We start from the raw sequence: 19,626 nt of genomic DNA on the forward strand, positions 1-19,626 counted from the left end.
GGGTGATTTATAGAGTTTTGCTGGTGAATGAAATGTGTGTAATGAAAAAGCTGTAAATAGAAAACATGCTGCTTCAGGCTCACACACACACACACACACACACACACACACACACATAAACAAAGATATATTTTATTGTTTTTTATATTTTGTTATCATATTTTATATGTCTTTATATATATTTATTTATTGTTTTTTTCTGTAATGGAGCTTCACAGTCAAAGTATTTGACACAATTGTACTTTCATAACCAGAGTGACAATAAACATCTTGAATCTTGAATATAGACGAGTTTAGCTGACAGTCTCAGGGAAACCAGATGGGGGCATCAGTTACCAAGAATTGCTCTGATGGTGAAAGCTGAGCTTTTTTCCCCCCTTTAGAAACTTGCTCATTTCAAGGCTGCATGTGTTTTCCAAAACCACAATATCACTGCAGTCTGGATGAAAACATAAACATGCAGGTATTGACATCCGAAACAGGCTTCAACTGTGTGCTCACAAAAATGTTCCATCACAGCATTTTCTTTGTGGTGTTTAGGGCTGTAACTACCAATTATTTTCATTATCGATTAATTGATTAGTCATTTGGTCTTTAAAACGTTAGACAATGTTGATCACCGTTTCCTTAAGCCCAAGATGCAACCTAAAATTTCATGTTTTGTCCCAACCAACAGTCCACAACCCAAAGATATTCAGTTTATTATCATGGACGACTAAAGAAACCAGAAAATATTCACACTTAAGAAGCTAGAATCAGAGAATTTGGGCATTTTTTTCTTAAAAAATACTTAAATGATTAATTGATTATCAGAATAGTTGGTGATTATTTTTCTGTTGATCGACTAATCGTTTCAGCTCCAGTGGTGTTACCTCAGTAGCTATTTACAGTCACAATTTGTATACAGGCGTGTGGTTTTGTCGTGGTGTTTGTGGTATCTGGGGGGTGAGCAGGATGCGGTGGAGGTTGAGTGGTTCCCTCAGCTTTTTCTTGCAAATGACCCTTTAATCCATCACCTCAGAAGATGTTTGCCTCTCTGCTGCAGGTGAGGTGCAGCAGTCGTGATCTCACTATCTGTGCAACCTCCTAATGAGAGGAGCAACAGTGGACGTTCAGCTGTTTTTTCATTTCCTGGACACCCCCCCCCCCCTCTCTCTCTCTCTCCCCCCATCCCTCCTCCACCACCACCACCACCTCCCCTCTTGCAGGACCCCCAGCGGGTCCCCGGACCCCAGTTTGAGAACCACCGGGGTTGTTGAGCCATCCCACTCGGCAGCAGGCCCCATGCTACTATTGTCTAAGAGGAGAGCGGGCTATTTGCAAAATAAAGATAGCCTACTGTTCAGCTCGTAGCCGCTATGTGGGCTGACACATGGGCAGGGTGATTTGAAGGGGAAGCAGCGTTGAAATGTACGACTGTTACCGGCGGAGCTCCGCTGTGTTTGTACTCCAGGACAGCTCGTCTTCTCGGCGGTCGGATGCTGGAAGTGGTCGCCGATAAAGGGCGCACGTACTGGGCTCGTAGAGAAAGGAGAAGGGACGCGGAAGGAAGGAACGAAGGAAGGATAAGGGGAGCATTTTAATACCAAATCGGGACACATGTTGAGCTAACGCCCCCCCTCCTTCTCCTCCTCTCCTCCCAAATGCATTTGTTGCCTCAATCGCCTTCCCGTTACTAATTACTCCGCGTCAGGATAAAGCAGCGGATCTCGTCTCCGGCTCTGAGGATCCTCGCCGTGTTTGGGGGGGACCATCATGGATCTCAGTAAGATTGTAAGTGCTGGACAACATTTGTTTTCTTTTTCTTTCTCTTAAATCGCCGACAGCAACAGACAGACCGAGGCTTTGCATGTATTTTTTTTTTTTTGAAGGTGGGGGTGGTGTCCAAGAAAGTCCTGTTGCGCGCGTCGACACACACGCACGCACGCACACACACCAGGGGCTGTTCGCGCGAATACACGCAAGTTATGCTCTGTGCAAGCAGGGACTTGTTGTTGCATTGGAAAAAGGAGGTTGTGCTCCAACAATGGGATTCTCAGTAGAGTACTAAACCCAAAATCCACTGAGCATGTTCCAAAAAAAAAAAAAAGGTAGCACATCTCAAATTTCCAAGAAGGAGGACAAAATAGTAACATTTCTCTTGTTTATTTGGCTCACATCACTTGTTGTCTGTAAATGTTGCAGCTAAATGTGGCTTTGGGGAGTTTGTTTTTTGTTGTGGAGAAGAAGAGCATGAAGGTCTGAGCAGCAAGCATTTATTCCAGTGGTTTGCAGGGTCCTTGAAGGGGGTCTTGGCTAAAAGGAAGAACAGTCCACTGCAATGTTGTGGAAATCATTAGAATGAGACCTGCATTGTCATTGCCTCATCCTCACTTACAGTGTAGACAGGCTGTTAAAATAAACCAACAACCAAAACCACCACTAAGAACAGGTTACTATTATTATTGTTGAGGCATTTTGCAGCTTTAACTGGGTCTATTTTAGGGTCCGAGACATAAAAATGTGTGAAATGTGTGGCTTTGTTGCCCCAGAGCTCTCTAGCTGGAGGTGAGTGGTGAAAGTTCAGCTAAAATGTGACATGAAAGTCAGTTATAGACGGCGTTAATGTCTGTTGCAGACAAACTCAAAGGCAGATCTGCTATTGTATGCTCACTGTATACACAAATTCAAGAGTGTATTAATAGTCCAGTGAGATGATAGATTGTCTTTATCACAGCCAGACTAAAACAATATTTAACCATGTGGACTTTAGTACATATTTGCAAGCTAAACAATCTCACACACAGGGTATCTTGTGCACATTTGTCTTGGCTTTGACTCGATGTGCTGTGAATGATGCGATAGAGACTTTACGGGCGGACAAAGTGTCCAGAGTGTACTTGAGCAGGTGCACATAAGCCAAAGCAACAAGACCAGCCTTTCACTGCCAACATGGATTGGATGGGTGTACTTTTAGCCCTTGTGTAGGTGTGGGGGAGGGTGGGTGGGTGATAAAAGCACACCCAGAGTCCTCTTTCCAAAGGGAGACTCTGAGAAGTTTGTATGGAGGAGATACTGTGAGGAACAAGAAATGGCGCAGAATGATAGTAAAAGAGGCATCGGATGCAGGCAGTCTCTTTTGATAAGTGAAACAGGAAAATCGCTCTCTGATCACTGAAAGAAATCTCAGCTGCCTACATGAAGTCAGTCGGGGCATGTAGTGCAGACATGGCGTAGGAGTAGTGATGGAAATTCTCCACCAGCGGATCTCCATTAAGCTGCAGTTTTGGGGTTTTTTTTTTTTTCTTTCTTTTAGAAAACCTCTCTATGTTATCAGGAAACTGCTCAGCGCTGTGCATCTAACACCACTCCTCAAGGCTGTTCTCACACAGTGGTATGAAAACAAAGTCCAGTAAGATGAAAGACTCTCAGCCAACAGACTTTACATTCCCATAATGCATGAAAGTTAGTGATGCACAGTAGAGCCTAATGGATTTAAGAGGATGGAGGAACTTGATTGCATCAAAGCTTTCTTCAGAGATGCATGATGTCGCCCTTTTTTTCTACAGATATCAAACATACAATCATTCTCAGTGTGGCTTTTAGAGTGGTGCTCATACTGACACTTCTATTAGTTGACTCTATCGAGACCTGTTTATATTGCACCTGTGAGACTTTGTGTGCAGACAGATGTCTATAAAAGTTAGTCAGGACCCGTCGTGATTCATCACTGAACACCACTGTGAATCCAAGTGTCAGCGATCTCTCTACCTCAATGACCTCAACTCAACTGCAAGACGTGTAACGGTTATTTCAGGCGTCCTTTTCTTGCATTTTTGGATGCATTTTTCCTTTTTATGTAATAGTTAGCAGTGGAGACAGACGACAGGAAATGTGGAGAAGACATGCAACAAAGGTCTCCAGCTGGAATAATACCGGGAAACTTGCAACTACATTATATGCACCTTAGCCCTTTGCTGTTCCCCCCTCAACAAAATAGCTTTTAGAAGCACACAGAGAGTTAAATATTAACTTCATTCATTAAACATTGGCTTGTAACAAGTAAATAAAAAGAAAAATACATTCTAATTTATTTATGATCAACAAATGATCACCCACTCATCAGATCAGCTCAGGCATTGTTTCCATATTGTGCACCTCCAGTGTTATTGATTAGATATGACACATGTATAGAGTAGTAAACTGTTTCATCTCTCAAAAACAGGTCTATATTTCAAGAGTTTCACAGCTGTGGGACGGTTTAATTGGTGTCAGATCACTACACAAGCTACCATCGAGTCCTTAAGGAAAACACGCCCACATGCACACACACACACACACACAGACAGCCTCTGTGTGTCACGCATGTTCATTGTTGGCGGAGTGATGAGCAAGTGGGCCGAGCAGCCTCACCGAGCTGCGCAGATGTTCCTTCTTATAATGCGTCTTCGTGACATCACCGGTCCTGCTAGAGGTAGAGCTTCTTATTAGGAGAGGCTCATAAACCTGCCATGGGGGTGTAGGTCTGAGAGTTTAATTATGCTGGAGCACAGCCTTCAGCATAAACAGTATGTGTGTGTGTCTTTAACAAGCTGCTGTCCTCCCACCTCTGCCCCCAGGAACAGAAGCCCGGTGCTCTCAGGTCACAGACTCTAAATATCCCGAAGCTCTATGTTTTCCTGCTTTTTAATGGGCTCTTAAGAGACAGCGTCATCCCACTGGGCTTATCTGCAGCATCAAGTGCTCTGTTATTACTGGGATAGATGCTGCACAGTGCGTTCTGTGTAAAACGAGCCCCTGGGTACAGACTGACAGGCTTGTATGTGCCTGACAAGTCAATTCAATCCATCAGACGTCATGCTGTTGCACTTAAATGTGATTAGGCTGTGATGCATGGCTGATAGATTTTACCTATGGGTAGAAATATTAATTGACAATGCAGATTCTGCTCAGTACTTCTCACTGTGTTGGTAACGATGCAGACTTGCGTCGGTTGCATTCAAGTGAGGCTTGTATAACACGACCTCTGTGAGTTTGTGATTTTTTCCTTCTCACAGCTGCGTCTTTCCCTCTGTTTTGGTCGAGCACATGGGAAAAAATAGCCGCTCTAAAAAAGACCATCTTTTCCACTACCTTCCTCTCCTCCTCAGTGCCAGCCGGGCTCCTTTCAAGAGGTGTGGAGTGACTGTTCTATGAGAGCGGATGTTCATGTCAGATGCAGCACGTAAAACGGTCCTTAAACAAGCAACACAGAGGCCTCTGTTCAGTTCGGTGACCTTTTGAATCCAGTGTGAGTTGCACTTGGAAAAATGTTTGGGCTCAAAACGCTTTTCCACTTATTATCTGATTTTTCAATGCATCTCGTAAATGTGCCGTTTCTTGCTGTTGTAACTTGTGGTGAGGTGTGTGTGTGTGTGCGTGTGTGTGTGTGTGTGCGCGTGTGTGTGTTTGTGTGAAATGTGCCGGGGTAAGGCTAGCTTTCGGTTTCAAGTGTTTATTTCGGTCATGGATGTTGTACCAAGAGGGGAGCTGTATGATTTCTGAGGAAATGGACATGTATTTTTAGCTGGTCAAACTTTCCTGTAGTCTAATATCATCAAAGTACGAAAGCAATACTGATGTAATCTGGCTTAAACAAACCTTGAACATAATCAGAAAACATGAAAGCTGCTATAATCTATATTTTTATTCTTAAAATGGATCAAATTACTATGTGAATGTGTAAGGATCGCTCACAGTGATGAATTAATTCATAAATAATCATTACCCAACTTTGGGTTGACTGAGGTTTTTAGCTGAAGGGGGAAAGACGGGGGTGGGTGGTGGAGCTGGGCATTTTTCAGCAGGCAGGCAGGAAATGGGCAGTGCAGGGTGTGCCAAGACAGGAAGCCTGACTGAGAGCCTGTAACCCCCTCCCCACCACCACCACCGCTGCTACCACCACCCCCAGTGCGTCAGCCTCGGTGACCATGCCTCCACCACTGCACCTCAGCATTTTACAGTGCTGCTGCATTCACAGGCAGCCCTGTATGTTTCCTGTTTTCATCCCTTCCTCCATCCCTTTCTCCGTTTACCCGCACAGTAGCTGGACAAGCAGCAGTGTTGCTACTCGCCTCCATGTTGTGAAATGTGAATTACCAATCAGTTATACTGATACCTCAAGAAGATAAGATGCTGAGGTGCAAGCATGCCAAAAACATCAGAAAGAGGAAGCTGTGCACACTTTGTCCAATGCAAGTATTTAATTGTAAAGTCAAGCTTTTGGTCTCCTCTTCATCGGGGCAAATGTTTGATAAAAGTGAATCTCAGTGCTTCTAATGATGTCAAAGCACATGCAGTCCACAGTTGTTGTTCCCAAGATTGAAATACAGCGCCAAGCTCCATATGCAGTATATAACATCACTAAAACTGAGGAAAAATCAATACAGAAAGCAGTCAGGAAGTCAAGGTAATGAAAATGCATGTCTGAAGCAATAAAAGGGGCAGGAAACATACTCCTAAATGCAGTAACTACAACTCCCAAACACATCAGTTCACTCAATCTTTAGCAAAATGCTCATTTTAAAGTCCACATTAAAACTTCAGGATGTACTTCTAGTGCTCTATTTGACGAACATATACCCTGATGAAGATCTTGGCTTTATGATTAAACATGTATCAGTAAGGAAAATGCCACAAGAGCCAGTCAGAAATGATCATTTGATAAATGTGTAGCTCTATTCGGGTTGCAAAGTCTATCATGGGTGCTCCCGACTCCGTGTCCTCCTCCCTCTAGACCTTAATGACTGGGGTCAGTTAATCATAGTACTGTAACTAAGATTAATCGCTCCACTCCCATACTAAATCATCAGGGTCACATAAGGATACCTCCTCCGCCTCCTCGGCCATGAGAATCTAAATCCATTGAGAACAAGCGTTTCCGAATTTACTCTGCCCCCCTTTCATTTGGCCCTGGTGAGGTTATCCACAGTCATTTTCTCATGATTGAACACTACTGGCTGCGTCGTTATTAACATTAACATAAAATGTGCCACAGCAGAGACAAAAACTATCCAAGAGCGCTGCTGTCTTTTCTCTGCCACCATCATGATGCGATGACATATCTCCAGGACTTGCATGGAAATCAAATTTCCAAGGCATGCATTAGTCACATGCTTTTGCGACTCGGTCAGAGGGATGGCGAAGTGAGTTAACGAGTGACGGTTGTTTCATTTAGGAGGCAGAAGATGCTTCCTCCCTCTCTCTCTCTCTCTCTCTCTCTCTCTCTCTGCGCTGGCCCTTCAGTGGACACAGCCAGGCTACGATCAGCATATCAATGCCTTGCTTTCTACAGAAGGGGCCGATTGGGGCTTGCCAGGACTGACTTAACATGCTTTCAACACTGTATCAATAACACTTTGTTTGAAATGAAAGCTGTTGAAAAAAAGACGTTTCTGTAGATACCAACATGCAAAAAAGCAGTTTTGTGTTCAGTCGGGAAAAACCTTTATTATGACTGTGTTTAAAATGAGAGACGAATGAAAGGAAGACATGAGGGAGGATGTGCGGAAGGAAGGAGTGTAGCCACCCCCCCCCTTGTGGATGCAGTGACGTGGGTCTCAGTCCAAATAAACCAATGAGAGACCCCCCTCAGGCGTGATCTTCGCTCTTTATCCTCATAATCGCTTCGCACCTCTGATTTTAATGCCTCATCGTTTCACTTCGTCAGCTGGTCTGCGTGGCCACACTGCGAGGAGCTAATAGGCTATTGATGCATCAATGCCAGCGAGCCACCTCAGCCAATGCCAGGAGTCCTAGGCAGCTGGCCCTCTCATTCAACCCAAACACAAAGTACAAAGTCTCACTGTGGGCTAATTGGGTCATCCTCATGTGGGAACCAGTTGCACTAGGAGTTTCTCAATCATCCCTTGATTTGCGTGTGTGTGAGTGAGTAGCAGAGAGAAAAAGGGGAAGCAGAGTAACTTGAATCAACACACCCATGAAAAAAACAATTAAAAATTGATCTAAAGGTGACATTAATATCTAAAACATCACCTGATATCAAAACTTAAAAACACCATATCAGTGTAGTATAGTGGCCATCTTCACTGCAGGGACTCTTCTTGTGAGGATTGTATGAGATGATGTCATGGTTGTTATTTTGACTGATTAACAACCAGAACAGTGACAGGAAATGACACAAAAGTCACTTCCCTATTTCTGTTAATGCAAGGCAAAGGGTCAACACCACGTTTGGGCTAAACTACACACTGAAACAGATTTTTGATATAAGCTGTGTTGTGGATGCAAGGTGTTAAAAAGACGCCCTTTGATAATTGTTCTTTTATCTTGTACTGAAAAAGCTCTGGCCAAGTTTATGTGCTTGTGGTGGAAACCATGCTGGTATGATTTTTAAGTTGCGTTCACACACATTCAAACTGTTTACTCAAATGCAACAGGACTCAAATGGGGTTTAAGTTCTCAGGCATCATGCTTGATTTCAGGTATAGAACAATTTTAAATTCATATAATACTTAATTCAATACATTGTACATATTTCCTCCTGGACAACTTTTCAGGCTCACAAAACTTGCTTTAATCCTTGAATGCTGGATCGTTAACTTGGGTAGTTTGGTCCGTTTGCACAGGTGTGAATGATGCCAGTAAAATTCAAATAACTACACAATGTGGCAATATTTAACTCACTCCTCTAACAACTGGTAGTGTTTTATATTAACGTACATCCATTGTTGTGGGTATATGGAGACATATGTTCACAGTCTCTCATGTTTGGAAAACCTTGCATAACCAAATAACCGAGGGCCAAATCCAGCCGCAGATGTTGAGCAAAAAACAAGTGAATTCCTGACCTTGGAAACAAATAAATCTTCGAGTGCCACCTACTCATCTAGCTTTTTCAGTAGCTTTCCACTCGATCTCTTGGTCTTCATCACGTTCCATCCTTAGATCACGTGATGACAAGATTGTGAAATGGGGTTGAGAGCTTTTGGAAAAGGTAGTTCGTGGACCTTGAGTTGAGATTAAACAAGTAAATAACAAGTCTTCAATTCAATTCAATTCGAAATACTTTATCCCTCAAGGGGCATTTTGAAGCAATCAGGTTTGGAAACACAAACACACACAAGAAGTCCATTCACACATGTAAAAACATCTAAAAATGCAAAATATGTCAGGAAAAGATGTTGAAAGACACAACGGTTAAGGGCGAAGGCCAATACGGAGAGATGGCCAACAATATCCAACACTGCAAAGACACATTATGTCAAAAAATTGAAAGTGTAAAAGCATCTATAGTCAAAGTTGAGTGACCATCTCTTAAAATAATAAGTCTTAGAAGCAAACACCCTCCTGTTTGTTTTACATACATACACGTAACCTGAAATGCTTTTCTGATGCCATCAGGTTAAAGTAGTCATAGCGTCATTAATAATCTTACATGCTGTTTTAAGGTGCGTCATGGTGTCTCTGTGTTTTGCAAATCATTTTATAGGTCAGTGTCACCTTACGCTCGGTTCTTGTCTGTATAATGACGCTCTTATCACAACGCTGTATGTGTTCTTACAGGGATGAAGATGAGATAAGAAGGTAAATCACTGTGAATAACACTAACAAGGACTTGATTCCAAGCTGTACTTACAGAGACATTACTGGAATTATGCTAAAAGCTGCCAGAATCTGCAGTAAAAACTAAAACTTTGTCCAATAATTGATCCACTAGTGAGTGTGTGGTTTTTGTTGAGTGCAGTGGCTTACTTGGAAATAAGAAGTGATAATGAATTCAAACCACATGCTGAAATTCAACTTTTCTCCTGTGGTTTGGACCAGAGGAAAACACCGCTCGCTATGTTTGACCTTTTACAGTACTGACACACATCCAGAGTCTCGGCTCATGCTGATGCAACAGGACAGGTGTTGTACACGTTTTAATCAACATCCTGCATGTTTAATGACAAATAACGAAAGCACGTTCAGTCATCATCCGTACAACGCGCTATGGTTGACGTCTCATCGTTGGCAGGAATATGAGCCGAGCGCAGACGGTGTGGAATTTTTAATGTCAGATATGTTGGAACAGCAGCCAGCTCTGCATTGCTCCGGCTCTAGTCTGTCTTCATTCTCCTTTCTGCTATAGTGACTCCATCAGACTCGCAAATTAGATTTTTGTGAACACAAAACTTGTGTTTGCCAGCTTGCGCGGCCTGGTGATGATAGGTCATGCAGATTACACCTTCATGGTGTGTGAGGGGATGTCTGAAGTGTCATTGTTTAGACGAGGCAGGAATTTGAACCAGATTGGGTTTTTTTTTCTCTAATCCTGACTTTGTTTTTTGTTTAAGGATCTTGTATTTGAAGGGATTAAGATTATTAATAAAATATTTTCTGGACTGAGATTCAAAACACCCGGTAGCTTGTTGGTGTCTTCGCTGTTTGGATGTGTTGTATCAGAGAGCTGTAGTAGATATAGTCATTCAGGAATTTAATCATTTTTGCACACTGATCCTAGTGACACTACTCCCAAGTTGTCCCTTCTCTCCTTCCCTTCATTCCTGCCTCCTTCCTTCCTCTCCCCTCCTCCTGGCCCGCTCCTCCTCCTCCTCTAGTGATTCCTCACGATGAACTTCCAGTCCTGACAGCTCACATACTGGAAGAGGAGGAGCAGACTCAGGACATCTGTGGGAAGTGAGATTACGAAACAGGCCTCCTGTCCTCTCCTGACCTCAGCTGCCACACTCACAGTTCATTATACCGTATCGACAAAATGCATGTTTGGCTTTATTGTCTCCACATCAGCATTTCAGGCACACAAAACCTAGTTTTGAGTTGAGAGCTCGGGATGTATATTTATTTTTTTTTCCCCCTTTCATGTGCAATGTGATATGCCAGCCAGATGCTGCTGCAGAACACCTTGTTTTGAAAGCCATCTGAAAGGGCTTAAGCTCTCAAAAAATGCAGACCTGGAATTTATCGAAGGGAAAAATTTGCAGGTTGTTTTTGAAATGTATTTCACCACACAGCTTTTCTGTTTAAACGCCTGACACATAAGAACATGTAAAGGATTTTCAGCCACACTATTGGTGCGCTTGGGTCGGTGCGCTACGTTGGTCCAGACTGAAATATCTCAACAACTGTTGGATGGATTGCTATGAAATGTTGTGCAAACATTCATGGTCTCTAGAGGATAAATCTAATGAGTTTGGTGATAATCTAACTTTTCCTCTAGCGCCACCTTGAGGTTCACATTTGTGCGTCTCAACAACTGTTGAATGGATTTTGTTACACACATCCATTACAACTTTATAAGTTGGTAATAACTTTGGTAAACTAGCACACTAGCACATCTACTAGCATGGCTGTAGACCTGTAGTCTTGTTTCTACCAGACTGTTTTCTTTGAGATGATATTTTCACTCTATAAAATAAATAAATTAAAAGTGAAAAAGACTGTTCAGGTTTAAGCAACAGCTGTCACCATTTCTTACCGAGGGGAGTCACTGTCAACGTTACCATCTCTGCTGCCGCTAACGCTACCATCAAAACTACTGATGGTCGTATTTCAGCCTGTTAAAAACAAACACGACTACCGCAATGTGTCTCTGTGATATGGGTTGAATAACACTTTAATTTGAGTGGTTCGGTTTTAGCTCGGCCTTCACCTCACAGCACAGACAGACTGCTCTCATCCATAAGTGAGTGATTGTTGGTGCAATCTGCCTGCTTCCAGACGTAATATTAACATGTTTACCAAACATTGGTTCCTCAGAATTGTGAATGTGGGCTTCTGGTTGTTTTAGTGTTTTCTTCCTGTCCTCATTCTGGAAAGAAACAGTAGCTTATTTATTTATTTCTAAGACTTAACTAGAAACAGGATGTTTTCTTAATGGGAGCATTAGAAGTGAAATCACACACTATTTCGACATCCTGCCCTCTTACACGGTCTTCTGCTTGTCTGTAATTTGAGATGATGACTGCAGGTAAAGAGAGATGTGATGGTGTATGTCTCATTTCACCGAGGCCGGTGGAGCTCATCAAAAGGAGAGAGGAGCTCGGGCTTCTCGGCTGCTGCCTTGAATACCAACTCTGCAGAAAATGGGTCAATCACCTTTTACTCAAACTTTGCTGCTTCTCCGCTCCCCAGGTGGTTAGAAAAGGAAAAGCAACTTTCTGAAAGGTGGAAGGGTGTCAGGTTTTGAAATGAAACGCTTGACACTCTGAGATTTTTATGATTTTATTTTTTTCCTGTAAGTAGCGTTTAAAGATGAAAAAAAGGCTGTGGGCTGACTTATGTTCTCTGTTTCTTTCCTCTGTTCTCCTCTGCCCTTCCTTTCCTCCTCTCTACAGGCTGTCAGCATCAATAAGGCCATCAACACACAGGAGGTCGCTGTCAAAGAGAAGCATGCCAGGAATATCCTCATATTGTCTGCATGTGTGTATGTGAGGAGAAGAAGTGTGTTATCCAGATTCCCGTATGTGTGTGTGTGTGTGTGTGTGTGTGTGTGTGGAAACTGGAGTGTTCCTTCATGACTGGAGGGTTATGTTAGTGCAAGATCAAAACAACAAACTTAGTGTAACCCCAGCATCTACATGTGGCTCTGCTGCAGAGCTACTTTAGTCATGTGTGATACAGAACACAAAGCAGACAGAGAGGAGTGCTGTTTACAGTTTTCCTCCATTTCTGTTTCATCAAACACACTAAAAAGCTCAAATCTAATTTAAAAATCCTGAGGAGAGGGGCCACTAAATAGAGTGTATAAGCCTCGTTAGTATGATTTTTTTTAAATGTATTCATTGACCTATGTTATTGGTGTTTATGTTGAAAATGAAAACGCTTGTAATTTGGGTTTTAAAAATAAAATTTCCAGTACAAGCGCTCTTCAGTTTAACCATATTTTATAGACAGACTCAGCAGCTCGTTTGGCTTTTCTCCCATCTTTCTCTTCATGTTTTATTACCAAAACTTAGTTGAAACTGGCAACATACAGCATATCATATGTTTCCAACTACTGCAATTTAAAGTAATCAGATGATGATGACATAAAACTTGTGGAAATCAGTTTAAACAATTTTTTAATTCTGGGGTTTTTTGGAGTGATGATTGGTTTTGGAAAAGAAAAGGATGATTCTGAAGTATATTAGAGTTGTATCCATGTGAAGAAATGGAGAGTGACAATAAAAATAGACGTCCAGACCGGGTAATAGGGAGAAAAATAAATTGGGGGAAGGAAATGACAGAGAAAAAGAGATGATGATGTAATATTGGTTAGGAGTCATACTAAAGCCACAGAGAAAAATGTCATGCCCTGTAAGCCAGCGATCCTTGACTGTCCCTGTTACCCTGCATCTTGGGCACCCATCATGAAAAAGGTGCCCACACTTTCTGGGCGGCGGTCAACCGGCTTCCTCTCTCCAGCAACGCGGTGCTCTGCTGGAAGTTCTGCCACGTCTTCCACAAGCTGCTGCGAGACGGACATCCAAACGTACGTAAACGACGACATAACACCGTTTCCACTCGCATATCAGAAAACATCTTACCTGTTCTTTTGAAACCTTGCCCCCCCCCCCACAGTAACTGGTTTGAAAATCTGAATAGCCATCCACTCAATACTCAAGCTAATGATATGTTACACTTCATCTACACTCAGTTAACTATACCTGCTCCTTACTTCTCTCTGTTTCTGCTTCCATCCTTCCAGGTGATCAAGGACTCCATGAGGAACAAGGCTGATTTAACTGATATGAGCAGGATGTGGGTAAGGAAGGACACACAGATTATTTCCTTGTGCGGTCACGGCACGCAGTCATGAGTGTGAGGAACACACTGACGACTTTGTATCTTGAATATTAAAAGATGAAACATGGTTGAATAACAGGAGGAGTTGTCATTATAAAAACCTTTTATTTTCATCTTTAAAAGGAAAATCAATACTCTAGTTGTGCGACGCCTCTGGCCGCACCTCAATTGTGATGTCAGAACATGTTTGTGCTCTGTTTGGCCGAGCTGGCCGTGCCGCCCGTTAACGTAGCGGGGGCGGTGTGGAAACCTGCTTACATTGAGCGCAGGCAGGTATGACGTTTGATCTCTATCAGCTTATGATCAAACAGCAGCTGGCGGTGGACATAATATCAGCTTTTCACAGATGTTAATGTTGGCAGAGAGTAACTTATCCATTTGAATTCAGCCACGACAAGAATGCGTTTATTAGTCTGTATTGTGTATGATGCTGCCGCTACATGTGGTATCTTGTTTACGTGCCGCGCAAAACCATCTTTCCAGGTCAGCATAAGCGGCACGTGCCATTTTCTATGCCGAATTGAAATGTAGAGGAAATCATAGCCAACTTGGTTTTGGAGAGCCCCTTTTGAAAGCAAACACCTGCACTGACGTCACTTATTGGAGCGCAACATGTCTGACAGTTGGACGTGTGGCAGCACTTTTCTGCTGTGTGTGAATCACATATAATTAAAAGGGAGCTCGTGTTTTGGTGAGTAAAGCCACCAGCTGTCCTCGTTGTCGTGGTCATCACATTACAGCACATGATTCTGTCTAGTCAGCCTGCTGCCGTTGGAGTGGAGTGACAGACAATGTGACTGTCAGAGCTCACAACACACATGGCCTGCCAGCTACATGCTGTGGCAGTAATATTATATAAGCTAGTTTCTAGCTTTTTCTGTGGGTAATTCCTGCTCTCACCTGTTTTTTTTTCAATGATGGGACATGCTTCCTGTATAGATTTAAAGTCTGATACAACGGATACAACGTTTGCATTGAGTCTCCCTCGAGTATTGATGCCGACATCTCTGTTGAAAGTGACGGGGTTTGTTGTGTAAGCCTGCATAGACTCCATCAGGCCGCTGAATTTCAACAGCCGCTCTTCAGTTATGTGTCAACGTTGTCTTGGGTGGAGATCCTGTAATTTAACCTATTCCTGGATTTACTCCGCCCCAAATTGTTTTTTCATTAGTCAGTTTTTTGCTGATGTCATCAGGCAGGAGGATACAGGAAGTTTGGTCCCTGTGACCGGGGTTGTGGCCTCACTTTCCTGTTGTGTCATCGCCACCCGCTCTCCCAGGCTCGAGGGAAGAGGAAGTGAGAAGCAATTGGCTGCATAGCTATATGGCAGTTCAGCTTTATCCCCCGCTCTCAGATCCGAGTTATCTTCACACAGATTAAAGTGAACTGTACCTTCTCCAAACTGAGCTGTGTTTTTCAGTGCAGTAGGAAGGCAGAATCATTTTACTGCTGTGGTGTAGTTCAGTCCTGCAGTATGTAAATAGCTCGCTCTTTGCGTGTTTATTGAATGCTGCCTTCAGCCAAAGTGCCGCAGTAAATTTCCTTGAAATACCAAAAGATTTGCTTCCTCGGTAACCAGCAAACTTTCAAATCTTCCAGGAGGAGGAGAGATTGTTTCCTACCTTTTATCATGTCTTTTTTTTTTTCTCTTGATGTCTCTCTCTCACTCTCTCTATCGCATCTCCCTCCTCTTCTCTCCCCCAGGGTCACCTGAGTGAAGGCTATGGGAAGCTGTGCAGCATCTACCTCAAACTGCTCATCACCAAAATGGAGTTTCACATCAAAGTGAGTTGGCCTGGCCTATAAAACCAAGCGCCAGTCTCCCTCATCACACATTATCTTTGTCTCAGACTCTCTTTTTAGTGCCAGAGTGTCTCTGCGGGGGGCCTGCTTCATAGAAAATTCTGGCTTTTACACTAATGGCCTCACAAGAATCTGTAATGTAGCCTTTTTATGAGACAGCTGAGCAACAGTGGTGGAGGGACCAACACACAGTGTTGATGCTATCACAGGAAGATGTGGTTAGTTGTTGCTCTGCTGACGGCTGGATAAGTCTTACCCAAGGGTGAGGGTTGTCTTTGCCAAGACGCCACTGGAGAATCAAAGGAATTATGTGACTAAACCCTTTGATCAGCTTTGATTTCACCCTTTCTGTGCCCAGTATTTGCTAAATTTGTCTTCATAGTCACTTACACGTCAACATACTGGTTGATCTGTAAGCTGATCTAAAACAACTGTTCAGCCCACAGAGGTAGAAGTAGTGCACAGTCTCTCCTCACACACTCGATAAAGGTCAATTAATCAACAATCAGCTCCTGTAAACACAGTCTCATATTAACTTTTAACCTACCAAGAGCTAGCAAGCTAAGAGGAACGTCTGCCTGGATCCTTTTTACTTGCAAAATAATCATTATCTAATGTTTACTTGTACAGCACTGTGCAAAAGTTTGAGGCACTAAAAGTAAAGTGACAACGCTTACAAAAATATCGCTATAAATTGTTTTCAATTTATCAATTAACTTCTTACAAAGTTGAGTAAATGAAATCAATATTTGCTGTGAGCAGCTTTAAAACAGCTGCAGTTCTCCTCGGTACACTTTAACACAGTTTTTCATGGTAACTTGCAGGTAGGTTGTTGTAACCACCCTGGCTCTGTGGGGGCCACACCATACCATCTGTTGCAGGAGTCATCATTCTTCTTGTCGCTGAAAATAGTTCTTTATGACTCTAGCTGTATGCTTGGGGTCATTGTCATGTCATGAATAAATTTGGGACCGATCAGACACCTCCCTGATGGTATTGCATAATGGATAGGAATCTAAACATCCAGGGTATAAGGTATATTCCATAGAAATATGGCTCCTTAACTGATAATACCTTAGTGAGAGGTCTTTTCAAGAAAAATGCAGGCCTATATGTTTTGTTTATTTCTTTAAATTGAGAATTAAATAGATTCATAACACCGCTTAGGATTGTAAGTGAAGGCTAACAAAGTTACAGCTTATTTTAATACTAAATTGGCTAGAAATCACTTGTATGCAGATATATGATCTCTGTTGCACTTTATTAGATTAGAGACGTATTTTATGAGCTAATCCACTTGCAATAAACAGCGGCCTGCTTCATGAACGGCTGATTGAAAGTCTGTTGTTGACTTAGATTTTCTGTTAAACTGCCTCCTATTTGTTTTTGTGAAAAACAACAATTGTAATTAAAGCAAGTGTTAGAATTCACACATTAAAATTAAATTGCTGGTAGGTTTATGAGATTAAATGTCAGCACCATCAACTGTTCAAATAACACGGTGCAACATGGTTTTAATGCTCTTCTCATGTGGGGGCAGTATCAGATGTAACAAGGTTATATTTTTGGGGATTTACACAAGCATTATATTTATTTTGTTTTCTACAGTAGGTTTGTTAAAAATGATGTAAAACTTTTGATGTAATTGTGGAAGTCAAAACTTCAGCTTTCATCAGGGGCCAAATATATTTGCTGGAGGGCCTGATTTGGCCCACAGGCCGCTATTTGCCCAACACTGCCTTATGATGTGTAAAATATTCAGTACAGAGAAAGTTACATCTGTCACCTGACCACAGGGGATCTTTTTTCGTCTCTTTGGTGTCCTCACACCTGCTCACTACAAGGAAATAGCATTAAATGTCAAACAGTATGAAGCTAGTTAACCGTGTAGGCAGAGAGAAACAGGTATAGTTTGCAAGTTTTTATGCTGCAACTTAAATCCATTGTGACAAGCAGCCAGTCAACAGCCTGTTTGATACATAACCAGGGTTTAGTTTTGATTGGATCCATCTGGTGGGACAAAAAACACAGTAGTGAACACATACAGTACATTTACTTGAGAGATTCAAAGGGTTTCATCTTAAAAACCTACCGGCCAGCAGAGGTGGAGGAAGTATTCAGACCCTTTATAGCAATACTGCAGTGTAAAAATACACCATTACCATTAATAGTTGTGCATTGAAAATAAAACTTAAATAAGTCACTTAAAGACCGCACCCACGCTTGTTTTAAGACATAAAAATACTCTGATGCACTGCACTTGAGGCTTCCGATTTCCACATCACACTATGGTAAGTTATGTAAGTTGCACATTGGACCACAACTGGTCACAAAAACAGGTTGTGACATCACAAATCATGCTTGTAGGTTCACACCTTTAACTCAGATTTAAGATGAGCGCAGATGAACTTTTCACTCTCAGCAGATGAAAGTTAAAACAGCCTTCAAGTGTCAAACTCTGCACACACATCATTCTGCACAGTGAAGCTCAAACATCCAACTGAAGGAACAAGAAGAAAAACTTTTTTTTAGTGTAAATAAGTATTATTGGCCCATGTTATTATCATACCAATATATATTAGATTATTTGATTATTATTAATTATGTATTTACATGTAGCATTTAGCTGTTGTAGTTTTAACTAATTTGAGCCATTTTTTTATATTGTTGAATATTTTAATCTATAACGGTGCATCATTGTCATATGATTTATATTAAAAATCTCAATCTGTAAAGCAACTAGTTATTAAAGCTGTCATATAAATGTAGTGGAGAAAAAAAGTACAATATTTCCCTCTGAACTGTAGTGGAGTAGAAGTATTAAATGCTACAGTAATTACATAAGTACAGTACTTGAGTAAATGTCTATAGTTATATTCCAGCACTTCAAGCACAACAAGACAAATTTTATCAGCATGTTATTGGGATGAAACATCAGCTTCTGCCTGTAAACGGACTTGTGCTCGTCTCAGATGGACGTTGGGGTCGCTGAACTTGTTATTTGAGCTTAAAGCCGTCCTCTTGTGGTCTTCTCTTTCAGAACCCTCGTTTCCCCGGCAACCTGCAGATGTCAAACAGACAGCTTGACGAGGCGGGAGAGAATGACGTTAACAACTTGTGAGTGTGGCCTGTCGGTTGCTTCGGCTGTTGTTGGTATTAATGTGGTTATTATCGTTGTGGTTATAAATGGGGTTTTGTGTCATTTCTCAACTACGTAGACAAAAGTGTGAAATGAAATGAAACCGGATGAATATTCTGATCATGATGCACCAGAGCTGACGTTCATGTTACAAATGAGCCACATGAAGCTATTCATCAAGATCAGGATCGCTGTTCAGCACAAGCTGGTGGAAAAAAACAGTTTGACAAATTCAAATGGTGAACATATTCTTGTATTTTAATGAATTTAATAGTCATGTTTAAATGTTATTATCTCATCGAAGCTTATTCTTTACACTGCTGTAAAATCACAAAGCTGAGATAAAAAGTCTAATTACATCTAGAGCAAAACAAAAAAGGTTTTCAGAGACCTGAAGAGGTAAAAGTATCTTGTATTTCACAAAGGAAAAAAATCAAACATTTGAGGAATGTCAGAAAAAAAAACAACATTGTGTAACAGAAAGATGTTTTCTTTCTTATCCCTTTAATCTACTTGTGACCGCTCCACTTTATTCCATGTTGGGTAACCGCTGTATTAAGCAGTTACAGGTGCCTGTTATGTTAGATATTTCACTGCAGCTGTGAGCATGACTCAGCCAATCAGAGCACACGGAGGCATTTATCCAGCGTTGAGCGTCTGCCTGAGCGCCGTGCTGTTCAGGAACAGGGAACAGAAAAACAACCAGCCTTCAAATGGAAAATCCCGACCCGGGCCAGAATATGTGCCTAAACTGGAAATCACGTTTCTTTCTTGAAAACGGACATGTGTGTCTGCTCAAAAACGTGTGATTTATTTTTTCTCTATCTTTCTGTCTGTCCTCCTCCAGCTTCCAGTTGACAGTAGAGATGTTTGACTATCTGGAGTGTGAGCTCAACCTCTTCTTGGGCGGTAAGTTA

The 19,626-nt window shown here is 41.9% G+C and overlaps 1 protein-coding gene across 3 annotated transcripts in view; it reads left to right on the top strand.

Annotated features, from left to right (window-relative positions):
* Positions 1 to 19,626, top strand: part of hip1 (huntingtin interacting protein 1) — a 54,832-nt gene that overhangs the window by 13,263 nt on the left and 21,943 nt on the right. For 2 of the 3 annotated variants that reach the window (XM_067594504.1, XM_067594506.1), the window contains 6 exons: positions 12,318 to 12,381; positions 13,311 to 13,453; positions 13,670 to 13,726; positions 15,472 to 15,552; positions 18,611 to 18,687; positions 19,557 to 19,618. In XM_067594504.1, coding sequence (XP_067450605.1) covers positions 12,318 to 12,381; positions 13,311 to 13,453; positions 13,670 to 13,726; positions 15,472 to 15,552; positions 18,611 to 18,687; positions 19,557 to 19,618 — 484 coding nt within the window. Of the gene's footprint in view, positions 1 to 1,255; positions 1,774 to 12,317; positions 12,382 to 13,310; positions 13,454 to 13,669; positions 13,727 to 15,471; positions 15,553 to 18,610; positions 18,688 to 19,556; positions 19,619 to 19,626 lie in introns of those variants that run through there. The other variant, XM_067594505.1, reaches the window with a different exon arrangement.

This window comes from Thunnus thynnus, chromosome 7, assembly GCF_963924715.1.
Source record: "Thunnus thynnus chromosome 7, fThuThy2.1, whole genome shotgun sequence".
NCBI lineage: Eukaryota > Metazoa > Chordata > Actinopteri > Scombriformes > Scombridae > Thunnus > Thunnus thynnus.